The sequence below is a fragment of the Pseudonaja textilis genome, chromosome 16 (genome assembly GCF_049901715.1).
Source record: "Pseudonaja textilis isolate UNSWEBS1 chromosome 16, rPseTex1.2, whole genome shotgun sequence".
NCBI lineage: Eukaryota > Metazoa > Chordata > Lepidosauria > Squamata > Elapidae > Pseudonaja > Pseudonaja textilis.
In genome coordinates, this window is record NC_142005.1 from 3,754,842 (window position 1) to 3,771,945 (window position 17,104).

A 17,104-nucleotide genomic window follows, 5' to 3' on the forward strand; every position below is an offset into this window, starting at 1 on the left:
GGTGACTTTAGTTTCTCTCCCTTCCACAAACATTGCCTGTCTGCTCATGAAACATCTAAGCTAGTTCATGCTCAGAGTGTACCCCTTAAGGGGAATCTGAGATCAACCAAGCCTACATTCTGTAGAGAAACCAGGTTCCAGGCAATGGAAGCCACTGCAAAAATGCCAGGTGTAAAGATTATTTTTTTTAAAGGTAGCTGAAATTTCACCCGAACTCTTGTTCATTTAGTTAAGGAGGCCACCAGAAAATCATCCATGTACTTTGGAGGCTATGAACGCCATATTGCTAACCTTTGCCAGGTATTATGCAAATCTAACTCTACCTGCCACCTTTCTGTTTAGGAAACATGAGCTGGAAATAAAACAATTCCTCCAAAAAACACAATGGCTACTTTGCAAGAGTTTCTATGAGTCAAGCTCCATTTCTCCCTGATTTGCTTTTCATCTTTGTCAATCTTGGCAACTTTAAGGCGTCTGGATTTCAACTCCCAGAATTCCCTGAACTGCTGGCTGGCAAATTCTGGGAAGTAAAGTTCAGATGTCTTAAATTTGCTAAGGTTTGAGAAACACAGGTAAATAAGGAAGAAGCTCGGATTTGGAGGGATATATCCTTTGCCCTAGCCATTGCATCAGTTCCATCCACTCTGGCCTCAGACATCCTCCTTCATAAAGTTCTCAATTCCCTAAAAAGGAGTAACAAAATAGCAGAACAACAGAGAATGGAGGTCTTCTAATCCAGCCCTCTGCCTAAGCAGAAAAGAAAGAATGATCCTGTTTGTGTTGACAGTATAGAGAGGGGAAGAAAGTGGACATTTCTCCCGCTGAATAGCTCTAAGCCAGAGTTGCCTTATTGGGGAGACAGGAAAAACAAAACAAAAACAGCACAGTTCATGTCCAGCCAGCATAGTCTACTGGACAGAGAGGTTTTCATGCCCTAAGTATGAATGGAACAGAGCTGCAAGGGACCTTGGAGGTCTTCCAATCCAGCCCCCTGCTCAGGTAGGAGAATCTATACTGTTACAGATAAGTGACTATCTCTAGACTTTTCTTAAAAGCCTCCAGTGATGGAGTGTCCACAATTTCTGGTGGCCAGCTGTTCCACTGGTTAATTGTCCCCACTGTTAGGAAGTTTCTCCTTAATTCCAGGTTGCTTCTCTCTTTGGTGAGTTTCCAACCATTGTTTCTGTTCTGCCCCTCTGGTGTTTTGGAGTATAATTTGACCCCCTCTTCTCTGGGGCATCCCTTCAAATCCTGGAATACTGCTAGCATGTCACCCCTAATTCTTATTTTCTTTAGACCAGTAAAATAAGGGAAGCTGCCTTTTATAAACTGTTTCTTTTCCGTGGGAGACACACTTACCAGCGCAGGTAGCAATAGGTAGCTTCCACGTTGTAGTATTTACTCCCAGCCAGCGTCCCAAGTTGGTTAAAAGGCATCCCTGTCCCCCAAAGACAGAAAACAAAGCAAACACATTCCATTATGACACAATCTTAAGGCACAAACATCTACTGTGCTTCCAAACTTATTCTTCACAATCACAACGGATTCTTCCGTCTGCCTTTAAAGCAGGGCTTCCTGGGCCAGGGTGTGTGCATGGGACCTGAGGCCTCATGTTATGTTAATGTTCTACTGTGGCACCAGAGCCAGGACAGATAGTCCTCGACTTACAACCAAAACTGGGCCCAGATTTTCACTGCTAAGCCAGGCGGTTGTTATGTGAATCACATCTGAGCTTTTTTTTTTTTGCCCTGGTTGAGAAACAAATCATTGCAGTTCTTAAGCAAGTTACACAGTTGTTAAGCAAACCCAGCTTCCCCTATTGACTGCGCATGGTTGTTAAGCAAATCACTGCAGTTGTTAAGTGAATCATGCGGTCGTTAATCAAGTCCAGCTTCCCCCATTGGCTTTGCTTATTCAGAAGGTTGGAAATGGTGATGATGTGACCCCACAATGCTGCAAGTGCCATAAATACAGGTACTCCTCGACATATGACCACCATTGAGCCCAACATTTGTTAAGCGAAATATTTGTTAAAAATGAGCTTTGCCCTATCTTATGACTTTTCTTGCCACTGTTGTTAAGTGAATCACTGTCATTTATTGGTAACCCGGTTGTTAAGCGAAACTGGCTTCCCCACTGACTTGGTTTATCAGAAGTTCGCAAAAGGGGATCACATGACCTTGGGACACTCCAACTGTCGTAAATATGAGTCAGTTGCCAAGCGTCTGAATGTAAATCAGGTGACTGTGGGGATGCTGTAATGGTTGTCAGTGTGAAAAATGCTCATAAGTCACTTTTTCCCAATGCTGTCGTAACTTCGAACGGTCACTATACTAACTGTTGTTAAGTCGAGGTGTCATCTTTGGAAACCATATTAGCACCAGACACTTCCACACTGCCACTTTTTTGAGCCTGGAAAAATGGGAGGGGGGAGTTTCTTGGAGTGTATGTGGTTAGACATAATAGCACTTTTCTTCTAAGTCAAGGTCATGTTGTTTCTGCACCTGGGTGAGAGGATGTCTCAAGCTGGGACGGATGGTGACTGGGGCATGTGATGCGATGATGGGTGCAGGGGATGGATTTGTACATTTTTACTTATTGCAAGGAAACCTGGAACTTTCAGATTTGGGATTTCCCAGATGTGCCAGTTTACTATCCAAATGAAACAGAACTTTTGAGAAGATGTCTGAGTTTTATTTGTTGGAGTGGAAGTTTTCTGGAACGCTGACATGAGGACTACCTGCAGAGCCAAATTTTGGAGAGGTAGTTTGTCTAACGTACTGGTCAGGATTTTTTTTTGATGCTAGATAAGTTGCTGACCAATTCTATTTGTGCTCAGTTACAAAATACACGTGTGCATGTTCGATTGGTGCATACCTCTACGTGTGCGTGTCGGACTACTAAATACTCACCAATTTGTGGGGCGACAGAGAGAGCTTGATAGTAAAACCTTTCGGCCAGCAATTCTGTGTCTACGCCTGCCAATTCATTCTGATATCGAGCTGATAAGGCACAAAAGACATACAGAAGCCTCAAGAAACACAGTTCAGAGGATACACATCAGAAGATACCTGACTTGGTTTATATGCAAGAATGAAATAGAGAAGCCATATATACCCCCTGACTGAAAGTAGATAAATTACTTTATTGCAGTCATTAACTAGCACGAGAGAACTGATGCCCAACCGAAAGGAAAATATGCCAATCCTTTTTATGCAGCCAAGTATCTGGAAATGCTTCAGACAGTAGGAGATTCCTAATCCACAAAATGCAATGGAAAAATAAAATCAAAGTCCCAAGGGGCTTATCACAAACTTTAGATACCTCAACCAATATGGCCTGCTCCTTAGACAGGGCCTTTTTCCCCATCTGATTTCAAATAAATCCAAGTCTCAGGATTTTATCCCAGGAAAATGCTCTCTCTCACCTAAATCCCCCAGGTAAACCAGACATCGGTGGCAGGCTATCTGAGCCCAGTCCATCTCCTTCTCCGATGCAGAGACCGGCTTCTTGCAACCTGTCGAAGAAATAATCAACAGGGTGGCATAGCGTTAGAACAAGATGCTGGAAAATCAAGACAGCCGACAATTACCGACCTACCATCACAAAGCTTATTTTGGCTCACTGTCAGACCTGCCCTAGCTAGGTCCCTAGGAAAAAAAGACCCTCAACTCCGTTCGATTGGAATGATAGGATCTTTTACTAAGGATTAGCGGTTGCAGTAAAAGCAAGGTTAGAACTGAGTATTCCCATGCACAGGTTACATGTTTTCCCCCTTCCATGGTTCTCCCCCTTTGACCAGATTATCAGGATCCAGTAGCAACTGGGGGTGAAGGTTTTGATTTTTTGGAAACCGCTGTATCTTGAAACAACTTTACATTCTTTTCTTGCCCAGGCATCCTTGGGCAGCTGGATCAATCTGGTTTAACACTTCTGGTTCCTGCCAATGCCATTCCCTCCCTCCACCCCTCCCCTTTACAGCTTCCTGCACACATTCCCAACATTGTTTTGACCACCCTCCCTCTGTTTACGGCAGGATGCAAAGCAGGGTTAGTGAAGCCACTCCTCCCATCTGTGTTCTCCACCTGCAGAATGTACAATTTACATTCTGGGAGCATCTTAAGCTCAAAAACACAACAACAACATCAACCAAAAGGCAAAACCAAAGGAAACAAGGGAACAGAACAGGACTCACACAGGATTGGCTCACCCACAAGACTCAACTATAAAACTGTGGCTTGGTTTTGGTTTAGCCAGTTGTGTAAATGTACATAGTTTTGCATGACATCATTTATGATCTAAGATAACGGTATCATAAATTTAACTGCCAGGGCTGCGAACATGGCACAGAATCAGCAACACTCATTGATTGTAGAATGTGTTCTCATTTTTATTTTAGTAGATTGTAACTTGATGGGGAACTCATTCTATTTTTTAAAAAAAGAGTTTGGGAAAAGCTGGCCGAAAGGTTTTCTTAAAATGGGCTCCTTTTGAGCTTCGCTGTCACATTTTGGGAGAGTTTATAACTCACTCTCTGTGCAGTGAAGGGCTTTTACAGAGATTTGGGTGAGATTTTAAGGCAGGGATCCCCAAATTTGGCAACATTAAGACTTGTGGACTTCAACTCCCAGAATTCCGGGAGCCGAAGTCCACAAGTCTTAAAGTTGCCAAGTTTGAAGACCTCTGTTTGAAGATGTAACCAGGATGTCAAAAGCCAAAGAATTTGAGTGTGGGCCTGAAAATCGTCACACACACACACACACTCCATTAATTCTACAGTAATGCCAGGGAGATGCTCACAGCAACAGTTGCCAAGGACACTTGTCATCTAGCAAGTTACGATGGGCAACAGCCTGACAGATTCTCACCAGCCACGGGCTGAAAATGCGCAAAGGTGATTAGCGGTTACCTAATCAAGCTGTGGTTATTCTCTTTTCCAAGGCAAATTTTAATCTGGAAAAGTCTATCTCATTTAAAACTGTTGAGGACTGTCAGGCGATTACAATAAAGTTCAGATTAAGAAACATAACAATAAAATCCATTCCCTCCCCCTTTTTAAAGCTACACTTAACACTGTCCAATTAAATTAGAAGCTAGTGTGAGATAGCTTAAATAAGCGTGCAAATGTCATGCAAAATTATTCTTTAGGTTACCAGTTCCAAAATTATTTGATTTAGGAGGACTTCTAAGCTGTCAATTTTATTTTTGTATGTGTGGCCCAATAATCCAATACCAAACGGCATTTTTTTTTAAATCAAGAGCAAAATAATATGCATTAAACCCCAAGAAGAAAGGCCATGTCTGCAGAACCCTCATGTTAAGGTTAACTTTCAATGGTTTTAAAAAATTAAATATACAGACCAAATTTTCGGAGGCTGTGCATACTGACACCAAAATTATCTGAAATGCTAGCCATCGCCCCCAAAAGGATATCTACACCATAGAAAACCTACTGTGGTGTCCCCACAAACCTCATCTTGAAAATAATTTCTGTATATCCTACAACTTACATGTATTCATTTTGCTGTTATCAACTGTCCATCTTGAAATTTCAACTGTTACATGATACGATTGATTTCATAGAACCATAGAGCTGAAGTGGAGCTTCTACTCCAACCTCCTGCCCAAGGCAGTATCCAGGAGAAATGGATGTCCAGTGTCTTCTTGAAAGCCTCCAATGATGAAGCACCCACAACTCCTGGTGGCAAGCTGTTCCACCGGTTAACTGTTCTCACGGTCAGGAAATTGCTCCTTAGTCCCAGGTTATCTGCTACCATGTCCTACCAGTCAATGGCTACTTCAGCTACAACCACAATACAAGAGCACACAATGTAAACCACTCCAGACTTGATTGCAGAAAGTACGACTTCAGCAACAGAGTGGTCAACGCCTGGAATGCACTACCTGACTGTTGTCACATCCTCTAACCCTCACTCCTTTAACCTCAAACTATCCACCATTGACCTCACCCCATTCCTAAGAGGTCTGTAAGGGGCGTGCGCAAGTGCACAATCGTGCCTACTATCCCTGCCCTATTGTCCCCATTTATGTGTACCTATTTCCTATATTTGTACTCATGTTTATTCTTATACCTATTATCTTGTAAGCGATTGACAAATCAAATAAATAAATAAAATGGGTGGAAACTAAGGGGAAATTTCCTGACAGTGAGAACAATTAACTAGTGGAACGGCTTGCCTTTAGGAGTTGTGGCAGCCCCATCACTGGAGGTTTTTAAAAAGAGATTGGAATGCTTGAGCAGGGGATTGGACTAGAAGACCTCCAAAGTCGCTTCCTACTGTGTTATTCTTGATCGCAAAAGCACCAACAGGCCAGGTGGGCCAAGCCATTGTTCTTGCACAGGATCAAATCTTGAGAAGCACCGACCTATCAGGGGATCCGTCACGTGGGTCCAGTCGATGCAGCCCTGCAACTCCAGCTGGTAGTGAGACTGAATGTAGAGAAGCAGGTGCTGGTAAAACCCGATGCCGGCAATCAGGTGAGTCCGGTAAGCACACTCCAGGGTGCTCCGACTATGAATGTGCTGCGGATGGGGAAACAGAGAGAGGGAAGTCAGTTAGGGAAATCTAGCTCTAGCTTCTTTCATTACAGGCAGTCCTCAGCTTACGACCACAACGGAGCCCAAAATGTATGTTGTTAAGCGAGACATTTAATAAGTGGATTTTGCCCCATGTTACAACCTTCCTTGCCACTGCAGTTAGTAACCCAGTTGTTAAGTGAATCTGGCTTTGTTGTCAAAAGGTCGCAAAAAGGGATCCTGGGACAACAGCAATATGATCCAGTTGCCAAGCACCTGAATTTTGATCCCATGACCATTGAGATGCTGCCAAGGTCGTAACTGGAAAACAGCCACATTTTTCAATGCTCTTGTAATGCTTTGAACAGTCAAAAAAAAAGAGGGCTGTGAAAGTATTTACAGACCCCTCACTTCCCAGACATAAACTGCTTCAACTCAAAACGACGCTATAGAGCCCTGCACACCAGAACAACTAGACACAAGGGAGCTTTTCCCCCCCAAAAGCCATCACTCTGCTAAACCAATATTTCCCTCAACACTGTCAAATTAACTAGTAAGACTGTATTACTATTACTATTAAACTTCTCATCACTCCTTATCGCCCATCCCCTCCCACTTGTGACTGTATGACCGTAACTTTGTCGCTTGTATCCTTACGATTTATACTGACTGTTTCCTAGTATGATTTGATTGCTAATTGTACCCTATGACTATCATTAAGTGCTGTACCTGATTATTCTTTTTTTAAAGTTTTCTTTATTAAACAATTAAACAAACACAGACGGACAATTCTTACAATAAAAAAGTTGAACGTGGTACAGTCTCCCTAACATCAATTATTGTCATTACTTCACTAAATCCAATAGTAATGTTACATAATTCTCCTCTATACACTTTAAATAGAATATATACATATAATCATTCCTTATTCTCATTGATCTTCCTCGTCTCTAGTCAACCATAAAACTGACTGTTTCCTAGTATGATTTGACTGCTTATTGTACCCTATGACTATTATCAAGTGTTGTACCTGATGATTCTTGATTCTTGACGAATGTCTCTTTTCTTTTTATGTACCCTGAGAGCATATGCACCGAGATAAATTCTTTGTGTCTCCAATCGCACTTGGCCAATAAAGAATTCAATGCTATTCCATGCTATGCTATGCTATGCTATGCTATGCTATTCTGCATTCTATTCTCCTATTCTATTCTGTTCTGTTCCTATTCTAACAGTCACTGAGTGATTTGGTTATCATCCAAATGAAATGCACACCAAAACAAAAAGACCAACGGTGCCTCCAACACAGAAGGCAAAAGGTTAGACAGCAACCTGCGGCTCTTTGGGCCCTCTGCTGTGGCTCCCTGTTGGGTGATCCTACCACTGGCTGGCCCCACCCCTCGCACTCCCCTCTTTCAAAACCTGGGTAGGTGTGGTGGGGGGAGAGGTATGTGGCTGGGTGAGAGTGGTGTTGAGGTGGCCACGCCCACCCAGGTTTTGTGGCTCCTGGGGTCTTCTTTTCTGTGGGAAACAGGTCCAAATGGCTCTTTGAGTGTTTAAGGTTGATTAGGAGGAGAATAAGTTTTCTTTAAACCAGGGGTGCCCAACCTCTAGGCCACGGCCCACTCACTAGAGGGGCTGAGAGGGGTTTACAACTGGGCCACGGAAACAGCGGACAAGCGCGTGGGGGCGCACCCCACACATGCAATCAGTGAATGAGCGTGCGCACATGGGTTCCATTTGTGTGCTCGCCATTCACGCAAATGGAGCTACTCACACTTGCCGGCCGCTCATGTGGAACCTTCCGCTCTCCCCTCCCCCGGTCTGCAAAACAGGAAAGGTTGGGGAACTCTGCTCTAACCCAAATAAATGGTATTCAAAGAAACAGCCCTGCAAACGCTGTGACCACCACTGCTGAGCACAGCAAATCACTAAGGCTGACTGTTGGGGATGAAGTATTGCTGTGGTCACAAGCAAAGTGTGCTGTTCACATAAACATTGTCAGAATGGGTATCGCGTACCTTTTTATTTGTTTTAATCAGCTGGATGACTTCATAGTAAACTTTCCGCCACAGCAGTTCCTCTGCCTTCCTCCCATAGTCCACAGGGTGCAGGAACATCAGCTTTACACACAGTTCACGGAGCCTAGGGCAGGAAGGAAGAGCAGAGAGAGAGAAGCTGCTCACAATTTGTCTCAAAAGTACTTTAAAAAATAATAATAATTGTATCATATCTATGTGCCTAAGATCTGAGGGAAGTAACCAAAAGGACCTCACTTCCTCAGATCTTGCTATGACAAATAAGCTGCCAGTGGGATGATTTCAAGATCCCTTGGCTCATAAGCAAGCTCCTTGTATAGCAATAGCACTTAAGGTTTATATACCCTCTCTAAATGATTTGCAGAGTCAGCCTCTTGCCCCCAACAATCTGGGTCCTCATTTTACCCACCTCGGAAAGATGGAAGGCCGAGTCAACCTCGAGCCGGTCAGGATCAAATTGTTGGCAGTGTGCAGAGTTAGCCTGCAATACTGCATTCTAACCACTGCACCATCATGCCCCTTCGCTCCTTCCTTCCTAGCAATAGCACTTAAGACTTATATACTTCGTTACAACCCTTTCTAAGTAGTTTACAGAGTCAGCCTGTTGCCCCCAACGATCTGGGCCCTCATTTTACCGACCTTGGAAGGATGGAAGGCTGAGTCAACCTGGAGTCAGTCAGGATCGAACTGATGGCGGTGGGCAGTGTTAGCCTGCAATGCTGCATTTTAAGCACTGTGCCACAATGTCTATGCAGCGTTGCTGCAATTTTCGAAGACTAAGAATTGCATTTTTCTGAAAGCCAAGAGGTATCTTCCCCACCCATCAAAGCCACTCTATTTGCAAAGCAGGAGCTAGAACTGAGATTACGAGGCTGCTTATCTAGGAAGCTACTTCCAAACAATATTCTGTTCAGTGGAATTACATTGAGGCTGAAACTCCGGAATGTAAGCCCTAGACAGAATCCTTTGCTATGAATGAATGAATGAACAGCAAGCTAGTTTTGCTGCAGAGGAATACGTTTTTATCATGTTCTGTATTTCAATGGAACTAAATTTTCCCAAATACTTTACCCAGACTTGTTCCATTTGAGTAACACTGCTGCATCTTTGTCCTTTTTTCAAAGCCATTCACGTGTGGTTGAAATGTAGAACACGGAATAAAGAAATCCCAACTTTCTTACTTGTTTCTCAGGCTGATGTTCTCTGGCTTAAATACTTCTTGATAAGCTGCCTTGTTTCCAAGAATGAGATCCAATCGATGCACTGCTTCAACCACAGCTCTACGAAAAGCACAGGAGGCATTCAAGTTAGGAAGAAGGGTTGTTCGGAAATTCTTCAGCTGGGCTCAGACATAACGTGAAGCTGTTATATACCACCCAGAGACCCTCTGCATCCCACCCAGAGCCTTTCTGCCGGTTCTGCCATGTTCGGCTTGGTGCCTTGCCGGCATTCTGCCATCGAAAGCTAGAGGCGAGGGGGACAAGCGGGCAATAAACATGTATGGGGATGTAATTGGAAATAGGGAAGAGGGGATGAAAGCTTGACGAAGACGACAGAGGCACAGAACCAGTTTGTGCCAAGTCTTCAAGGCCACATACCCTGAGAATGGAATGTGGGTTGCCCCTAACATCTCAGTGATTCTCAAAACACCTATGCGACTCACCATTGGCTAAAGACAAACTGGTCATGAGGAGGGAAGGCCGGGATGAGAGGAAAATATGTAACCTTTCATAGCTCTAGCCTGATTTTATTGCAACCAGCAACCTTTAGTAAAAGAACCTATCACTTCACCCAAAATGGGAGTCGAGGGTTTTTCTTTCCTAAGGGTCCTGACTTGGGGCAGGTCTAACACTCTGATTAAGATGGACAGATAAGAAAGTATGAAATATAGATAAAATAAAATATGGTTTGACTATCTATTAGCATGTTACATGAACCCATAGCAATTTGCATATAATAATTTATGGCTTAGTGCAGTGGTCACCAACCAGTGGGCCAGGGACCACAGGTGGTCCGCGAGACAATTTTGGTGGTCTGCAGAGAAATGTCACCCCCAAAGCAATCAATCCAGGCTGCGCAGGAACACAAGGCTGCGCCGCCCACAGGGCCCACGGGAACCAAGGCTTGCATCACTTGCATTCAGAACAACATGAGGTAGCGAGGGGAGGGGTGGAAGGGTGGAGGGGAAGAACTTGCCCCACGCACCCCATGCGCCTGGCCTTGCCACCGGGCTGCTTCTTTCCACTTCTTTCTTCTTCTGCTTTTGGCTGCACACAAGGAAAGCAGCCAAAGTCTTTCTTTCTCTCCCCCAAACTCTGCCAGAAATGAGTCTTTGAGACCCTGCAAGGCCTCCTGCTCCAAGAGGCTGCGCTAGCAAAGACTTGTTTCTGGCAGAGTTTGGGGGAGGGAAAGAAAGACTTCGGATGCTTTCCTTGCATGAAGCCAAGTCTCTCCCTCTACCCCCCCCCACCGCCCGAGAACGGAGCTGGAGACGGAATCCTGCGAGCCCAAATAAAGAACCATCGATCAGTAGGAAAACGGGGTGGGGAATTTTCCTGTAGACTTTTGGGGGGATTTTCCCATGGTCTCTGGTCCATGGGATTTAAAATGATGAGTTTGGTGGTCCCTGAGGTCCAAAAGGTTGGCGACCCCTGGCTTAGTGTGCCATTGTGGGTTTTACTATCAGAATCTAAGACAGCCACCTTTCTGGAATGCATAGCTAGAGGGCTGTAAAATTAGACTTCTCATCCCCCAATGGCTTCAATTGACAAGAAAAAGCCACAATCCAATCTGACTATGGAGATTTTCGATCATCCAGATCATGGTTGTCCCAAACATGCTATTCCAACAGGTAACTGTACTTTCTTGGGATTTTTTTTCCTTGAAAATGTTTCATTCTCAATCAAGATGTTTTTTCAGTTTTGCCTGAAAGGCAGTCAGTACTGAAGAAGCTTCTTGGATCAGAAACAAAACATTTTCAAGAAAAAAAACCCTAAGGCAGTCCAGTTGCCTTTTGAAAAAACACCTTTGGTGACCCAAACCAAGTAACATCATGTGCTAGAAGAGAATGAGGACTGCAGAGAGGAGGAGGAGTGATGGAGAAGGAAAGAGGACTGGAGGGTCCTTGGTGGTCTCTGGGCTTGGTTGTCTCCTTGCAGACATTTCATGACCCAAACTAGAGAACATCATCAGCGCTAGAAGAGAGTGGGGTTTGCAGAGGAGGGGGAGAAAGGAGGAGGCACAATCTAAGCTCTTTGCCTTCCCAAAAGGAACATTGCTGAATTGTACTAACACCCCACCCCCAGCTGCCGCTTAAAAGTAGCTCTTCTCTAGGATATGAAGGGACCTTTGCAGACAGCAAGCCTATTAAAAGACCTCACAGTGGCACCAGCTGCCAAGTTCAATGGCCACAATCCAAGCATTCCAAAACCAGGAAATGTGACAGATCAAGCCATCCAGACTGTACCAGCCAGTATGCTCAAACGCCACAGCATAAAGAGTGACGTTTGCAAAGTCATCATCACAAGGCAAGTGTCAAAACCTTGACTTGACATTCATGTCATGGTGTGTTGCTTTTGGGGGGCGGGGGGGGGGCAGATACTTATAGCTTTAAGACCTCTGGAAAATAGGAGCACAATATCCTCTAACCCAAAGCTGAGAATGCTATTGGAGGGCACAGAAGAACAGGAATTAACTTGAAGAAGTTGAGGGAACTGTGTAAAGTCCTTGGGAACTACCTATTATCAATGGTGTCTGGGGAATCCCCACAGAATCGAGGAGGGAAGATGCTCAGTTGCCTGATTGATACCTCTGAGCACATGCCACATTTTTCTTGCTGGCTGTAGCAGCAAGGCATGGCCAACTGGCAAATCGTGGAGTAGGTTTAAAGGAGGATCACTGCCCTGTGGGCTGCTTGCCCCCTAATCCGGCGTAACATGCGCTCCAGACTCCCGCAATCTAGGGAACATCATTAGTGTTAGAAGAGAGTGGAGCTTGCAGTGGGGAGGAGAAAGACAGTGAGGTCCTGGGTGCTCTCTGAGCTGGCTTGCTTTCTTGCAGACATTTCATTATCCAACTAGGTAACATCTTCAGTGCCAGAAGAGAGTGAAGTCTGCAGGGGGGAGGGGGAGGAAGACTTTGGAGTCCTGGGTGTTCTCTGAGCTTCATTGTTTTCTTGCAGATGTTTGATTACGAACTAAGTCATGAAATCAGTGTACAGATGATGCTGATCCTGGGTAATGAAACATCTGCAAGAAAAGAACCAAGCTCAGAGAGCACTGAGGACCCCACAATCCTCCTCCTCTCCGCATCCCCCCTTCCCTTCTAGCACTGAGGATGTTACCTAGTTGGGTGATGAAACATCTGCAAGAACCAAGCTCAGAGAGCAACGAAGACCCCAGAATCCTTCTCCTCCTCCTCCTCTTTGTCTTCCTCAGCTTCTCCACAGCCTCCTTCCCTTTTACCACTGATGATGTTACCTAGTTGGGTGATGAAACCTCTGCAAGAAAACCACTAAGCTTGGAGAACCTCAAGGACCCCCCTCCAAAGGCTGTCCGTTTACCCTTTCACCCCCTTCACAGAGGCTGTGACAAAAATTAGCTGCTGATTTAGGGGACAGGCAAGGAGTTAAAAGGCGTGGGCGCTAGCTGGAGACAACAGGGAGAGGGTTTCAAATGGGTACGTGTTTCGCTGGTGGGACAGTCCCTGCAGCCCTCCACAGTGGCATTTCGGAGCAGGACCTCCAATGCCAAAAAGTGCTGCCCCCATGTTGGCCGGGTAGGTAGCAGTCCTCAACTTAATGACCAAAACCAACTCTCCCCTCCCCCAAATAGATGTTGCTAAGTGAGTTTTTGCCTCATCCTACAGCCTTTCTGGCTCACGGGTCATTAAGTGAATCTGGCTTCCCATTGACTTTGCCAAGGTCTCAAAAGGGGATTCCTTCACACACACACCCCCTCGGGACTCTGCAACCGTCAAAAGTACGAGTATCCATATTTCAATCACACTATCCACTGTAACGGTCGATAAAAGGGGGAGGGGGAAGCGGCTGTTTTTCACCGCCCTTTTGAGTTTCGGTCACTAAACGGGCCGTCGTAAGTTGAGGGCTACCTACAGTCGCCCCTCCCTCCGCTCCCCCTTCCTTCCCCGCGGGCTAACACTAACCTAATCATCATAAGCCTACCCATCCTCCTCTGCTGGCCAGCAGGGACCCACGTGCCCTCGTTCCACCTCCGCCTGCGGGGGATAATGGGTGCTGCAGTCCCGCATGGTTACATGCGGACCGAGAAGGGGCGATGAGGCGTTTATTTCATCCCCACCCCCCACCCCCGACACACGGACACACACAGCCGCGAGGTATGCCACGCGCGGGGCTTCCTGGCCCGCGGAATGATGGGACCTGTAGTCCCGCGGGGCCGTCCGAGGACGATGGGCTCACCGGTAAAGCCTCTTGGTATGGAGAGCCTTGGCCTCCGGCTCACCGCCGCCGCCGCCGCCGCTTCCACTGCCTTGGCTCATGGCGCCCGGCAGGCCTGAGGCCCCTCTCAGCACCCCCTGCCGCCTCGCCAGGCCCGGCCCGGCCCTCTCGGCCGCCGCCTCAGCCCGGGCCTGGAGCGCTGCTGTTGCTGTTTCTGCTGCCGCCACCTCCGCCGCCGCTGCTGCCCCGGAGCGTCCTGGTCCTGCTGCCGCCAGCGGCCCCGCTCGGCCGCCATCGCGCTCCGGCTGCCCGCCGCTGCCGCTGCCCCCTCAGCCAAGTCCCGCGAGACCGCGCCCTCGGGGTCTCGCGAGCGCTCGACATCCAAATCTCGCGAGAGTTCCGTAGCAGCGGGAGGAACTCTGCCCCGCGCGAGCGAGTCGCCTGTTTAGCTCTCGCGAGGTCTGAGTCTCGGCCGGTAGATTTTTTCAGATAATGGGGCGGGGGGGGACCTCAGGAAGGCGGGAAGAAGCTATGGCGGGTTGCGTTTCACGGTTTCCGATTCATTCATTCATTCATTCTGAGGTTATCAACATTCTGTTCGTTTTCGTTGCCTGTTTTTCCTTTCTTTTTTTCTTTTCTTTTCTGGAGATGCAGAAAAACAGCAAGCTGGCGCTAAAAGATGTGGAGCCTCCACTATGCAACTTCCCAAAATTATCTTTTTCTTATATATATATATATAGTAATATATATTTTCATATTATAAATGGCAACACACACACACACACATAATATGTGTGTGTGTGTATGTATGTATATATATATGTATGTATGTATATATATATATGTTTTCTGAGGTTTTTGCGGGTATGTGGATCTTTGGTTATTCAGGTTTTCTCCCGTGGAAAATTGGAAGTATCTTGGCAACGTTTCCACGAAATCTCATTTGTCATCTTCAGGCTTGCGTCTTCGGCTTTGTGCTTCTTGCAGTAATGTAAGCTCACATTACTCCGAGAAGCACGAAGCCGAAGGCACAAGACTGAAGATGACAATTGAGATTTCGTGGAAGCGTTGCCAAGATACTTCCAATTTTACGTGGGAGAAAACCTGAATAACAAAGATCTATATATATATATATGCATATACATACATATATATATATATATATATATATATGGATCTTTGGTTGTTGGGTTTTCTCGCGTAAGATTCAAAGTGTCTAGGCAACGTTTGATGAAGTCTCATTCATCATCATCAGGCCTCTGTCTTTGGCTCTTGCTTTTCAGAGTGATCAGAGGCCTGATGATGATGAATGAGACTTCATCAAACGTGCCTCAGACACTTTGAATCTTACGCTGAGAAACCCGAACAACCAAAGATCCACATACAAATACCATGAGAACCTCAGAAAACATATATATATATATACATATACATATACATATACATATACATATACATACATACACATACATATACATATACATACATATACATATACATACATGCACACACACACACACACACATATATATATGTATAGTTTTTTTAAGTTTTCGCGGGTACTTACTGTAGCTTTGTTCGGGTATTTTCCTACGTCATTATAGTTGTGCTTTTAAAGTTGTAGCGATGTTTCGGCAGAATCTCATCTGCCATCATCAGGCTTCTGTATTGTGTTCGTCTGTGAGTCAGACTTTTACAGTTGTTTCTGTTTTAAATTTGGGGCTAGCCTACCGCTGTGCCAGAATGGGTTTTTCTTCATCCTGATCGGTTGGGAGTCTTGGTCTGTGTTTATTGGTCTTGGAGTTTGCTGCGTTCTGCTTGATTGGTCTTTCTAATAACTCCTGTCTGTTTTGTGGCTCTTTTTGTGTCTTGATTGGCTGGCAACATTGTGTTCCTGTATTGGAGGCTTTTAGTGCGGCTTGGCTCCGAGTAAACGGACGGCTATCATTTGTTAGAAAGCTAGGTCTCATCTGGGTGCCTGGTTGGGGTGTGTTTGAGCTGGAGGTATCAGGGGGGGATCTGTTTGTGCCCAGCCGTTTGCCCGGCTTGTGGTGTGGAGATTTTTTTGTTTGTGAGTACAGGCTTCCAAATAGACAGTCTGGTGAAATCATGTCTTCTATTCATGCTTTCAGGTCTTTTTTCAATCTCTGTGGCTTCTCTGATAATTTTGTGGCTGGGGTTTTTTATATTGCCTAGTGTTTTGGTGACATTGAAGTCGATGCCATGACCTGTGGCTTCCATGTGTTGGACTAATGAGGAAGTGTGTTCCAGCTTTTTGACTGCATTTTTGTGTTCATCCAGGCGGGTAGTTCTTCTTCTATTGGTCTGTCCAATGTATGTGGCCGGGCATGATAGACAGAGGACTTCATATATGGCTTGGTTTTCCAGGTCAATTTTATCTTTGGGGTTTCTAAGGATGGCTGCTATTTTTCTGTCTGTTTTGAAGGCAGTCTTGAGGTGATGCCTGTGTAGGGTTACTGATTTTGTCTGTATTACCTCTTGGTGTGACTCGGAGGTTTGAACCTGCTCTGTCAGAAGACATAGGCTCGAGTGATGAAGAAGATCTGGCATTAAGGTTTGAGCCTGCCTTGTTGAGTGACACAAATGGGAGTCAGGAGGAAGAGGAAGATAGGGCATTGGGGTTTGAACCTGCTTTGTTGGAAGTTTCGGAATCCTCATCCTCTCCCGGACGTTCCTCATTAGTTACACCTGTGTCAGCAGATAATCAGGAGAACGTGCCAGAGCCCTTGGATGAAGATCAAACCGAAGAATCTTGGTTTGATGCAAGAAATAGACGTAAGCAGAAACGTCAAGCACAAACTGGAAGGAGACGTCGAATCGGGGACTGAGAAAAGAGACTGACACGCCCCTCAGGGAATATAAGGGGGCGTGTTAGCTCTGAATCCCTGTTCTGGTTTTTATTTGAGCTATCAGTTTGGACAAATTATTCTGTGTGGCGTTCGCCTCTGATTTATGGTTCTACTCGTTATCAGACTTGGCAGGCAGTTTCTGGGAAAACTGCCAAAGACCGATTCAGCCAAAGGAAGTTAACTGTCGTTCCTGTTTCTGTCTGTTTATGTATTTTCCTTTGGAAATTTGGACTCTCACCTC

The 17,104-nt window shown here is 45.5% G+C and overlaps 1 protein-coding gene across 1 annotated transcript in view; it reads right to left on the bottom strand.

The window, feature by feature from the left end:
* The window catches only part of SMG5 (SMG5 nonsense mediated mRNA decay factor), a 37,453-nt gene extending 23,064 nt beyond the window's left edge, over nt 1-14,389 (bottom strand). Inside the window, exons 1-7 of the mRNA XM_026717654.2 lie at nt 14,015-14,389; nt 9,759-9,857; nt 8,560-8,683; nt 6,388-6,544; nt 3,428-3,517; nt 2,913-3,002; nt 1,360-1,438 (exon numbers count right to left, since the gene is read on the bottom strand). Coding sequence (XP_026573439.1) covers nt 1,360-1,438; nt 2,913-3,002; nt 3,428-3,517; nt 6,388-6,544; nt 8,560-8,683; nt 9,759-9,857; nt 14,015-14,094 — 719 coding nt within the window. The 5' untranslated portion in view covers nt 14,095-14,389. The remainder of the gene's footprint in view (nt 1-1,359; nt 1,439-2,912; nt 3,003-3,427; nt 3,518-6,387; nt 6,545-8,559; nt 8,684-9,758; nt 9,858-14,014) is intronic.
* Between the last annotated feature and the right edge of the window lie 2,715 nt (nt 14,390-17,104).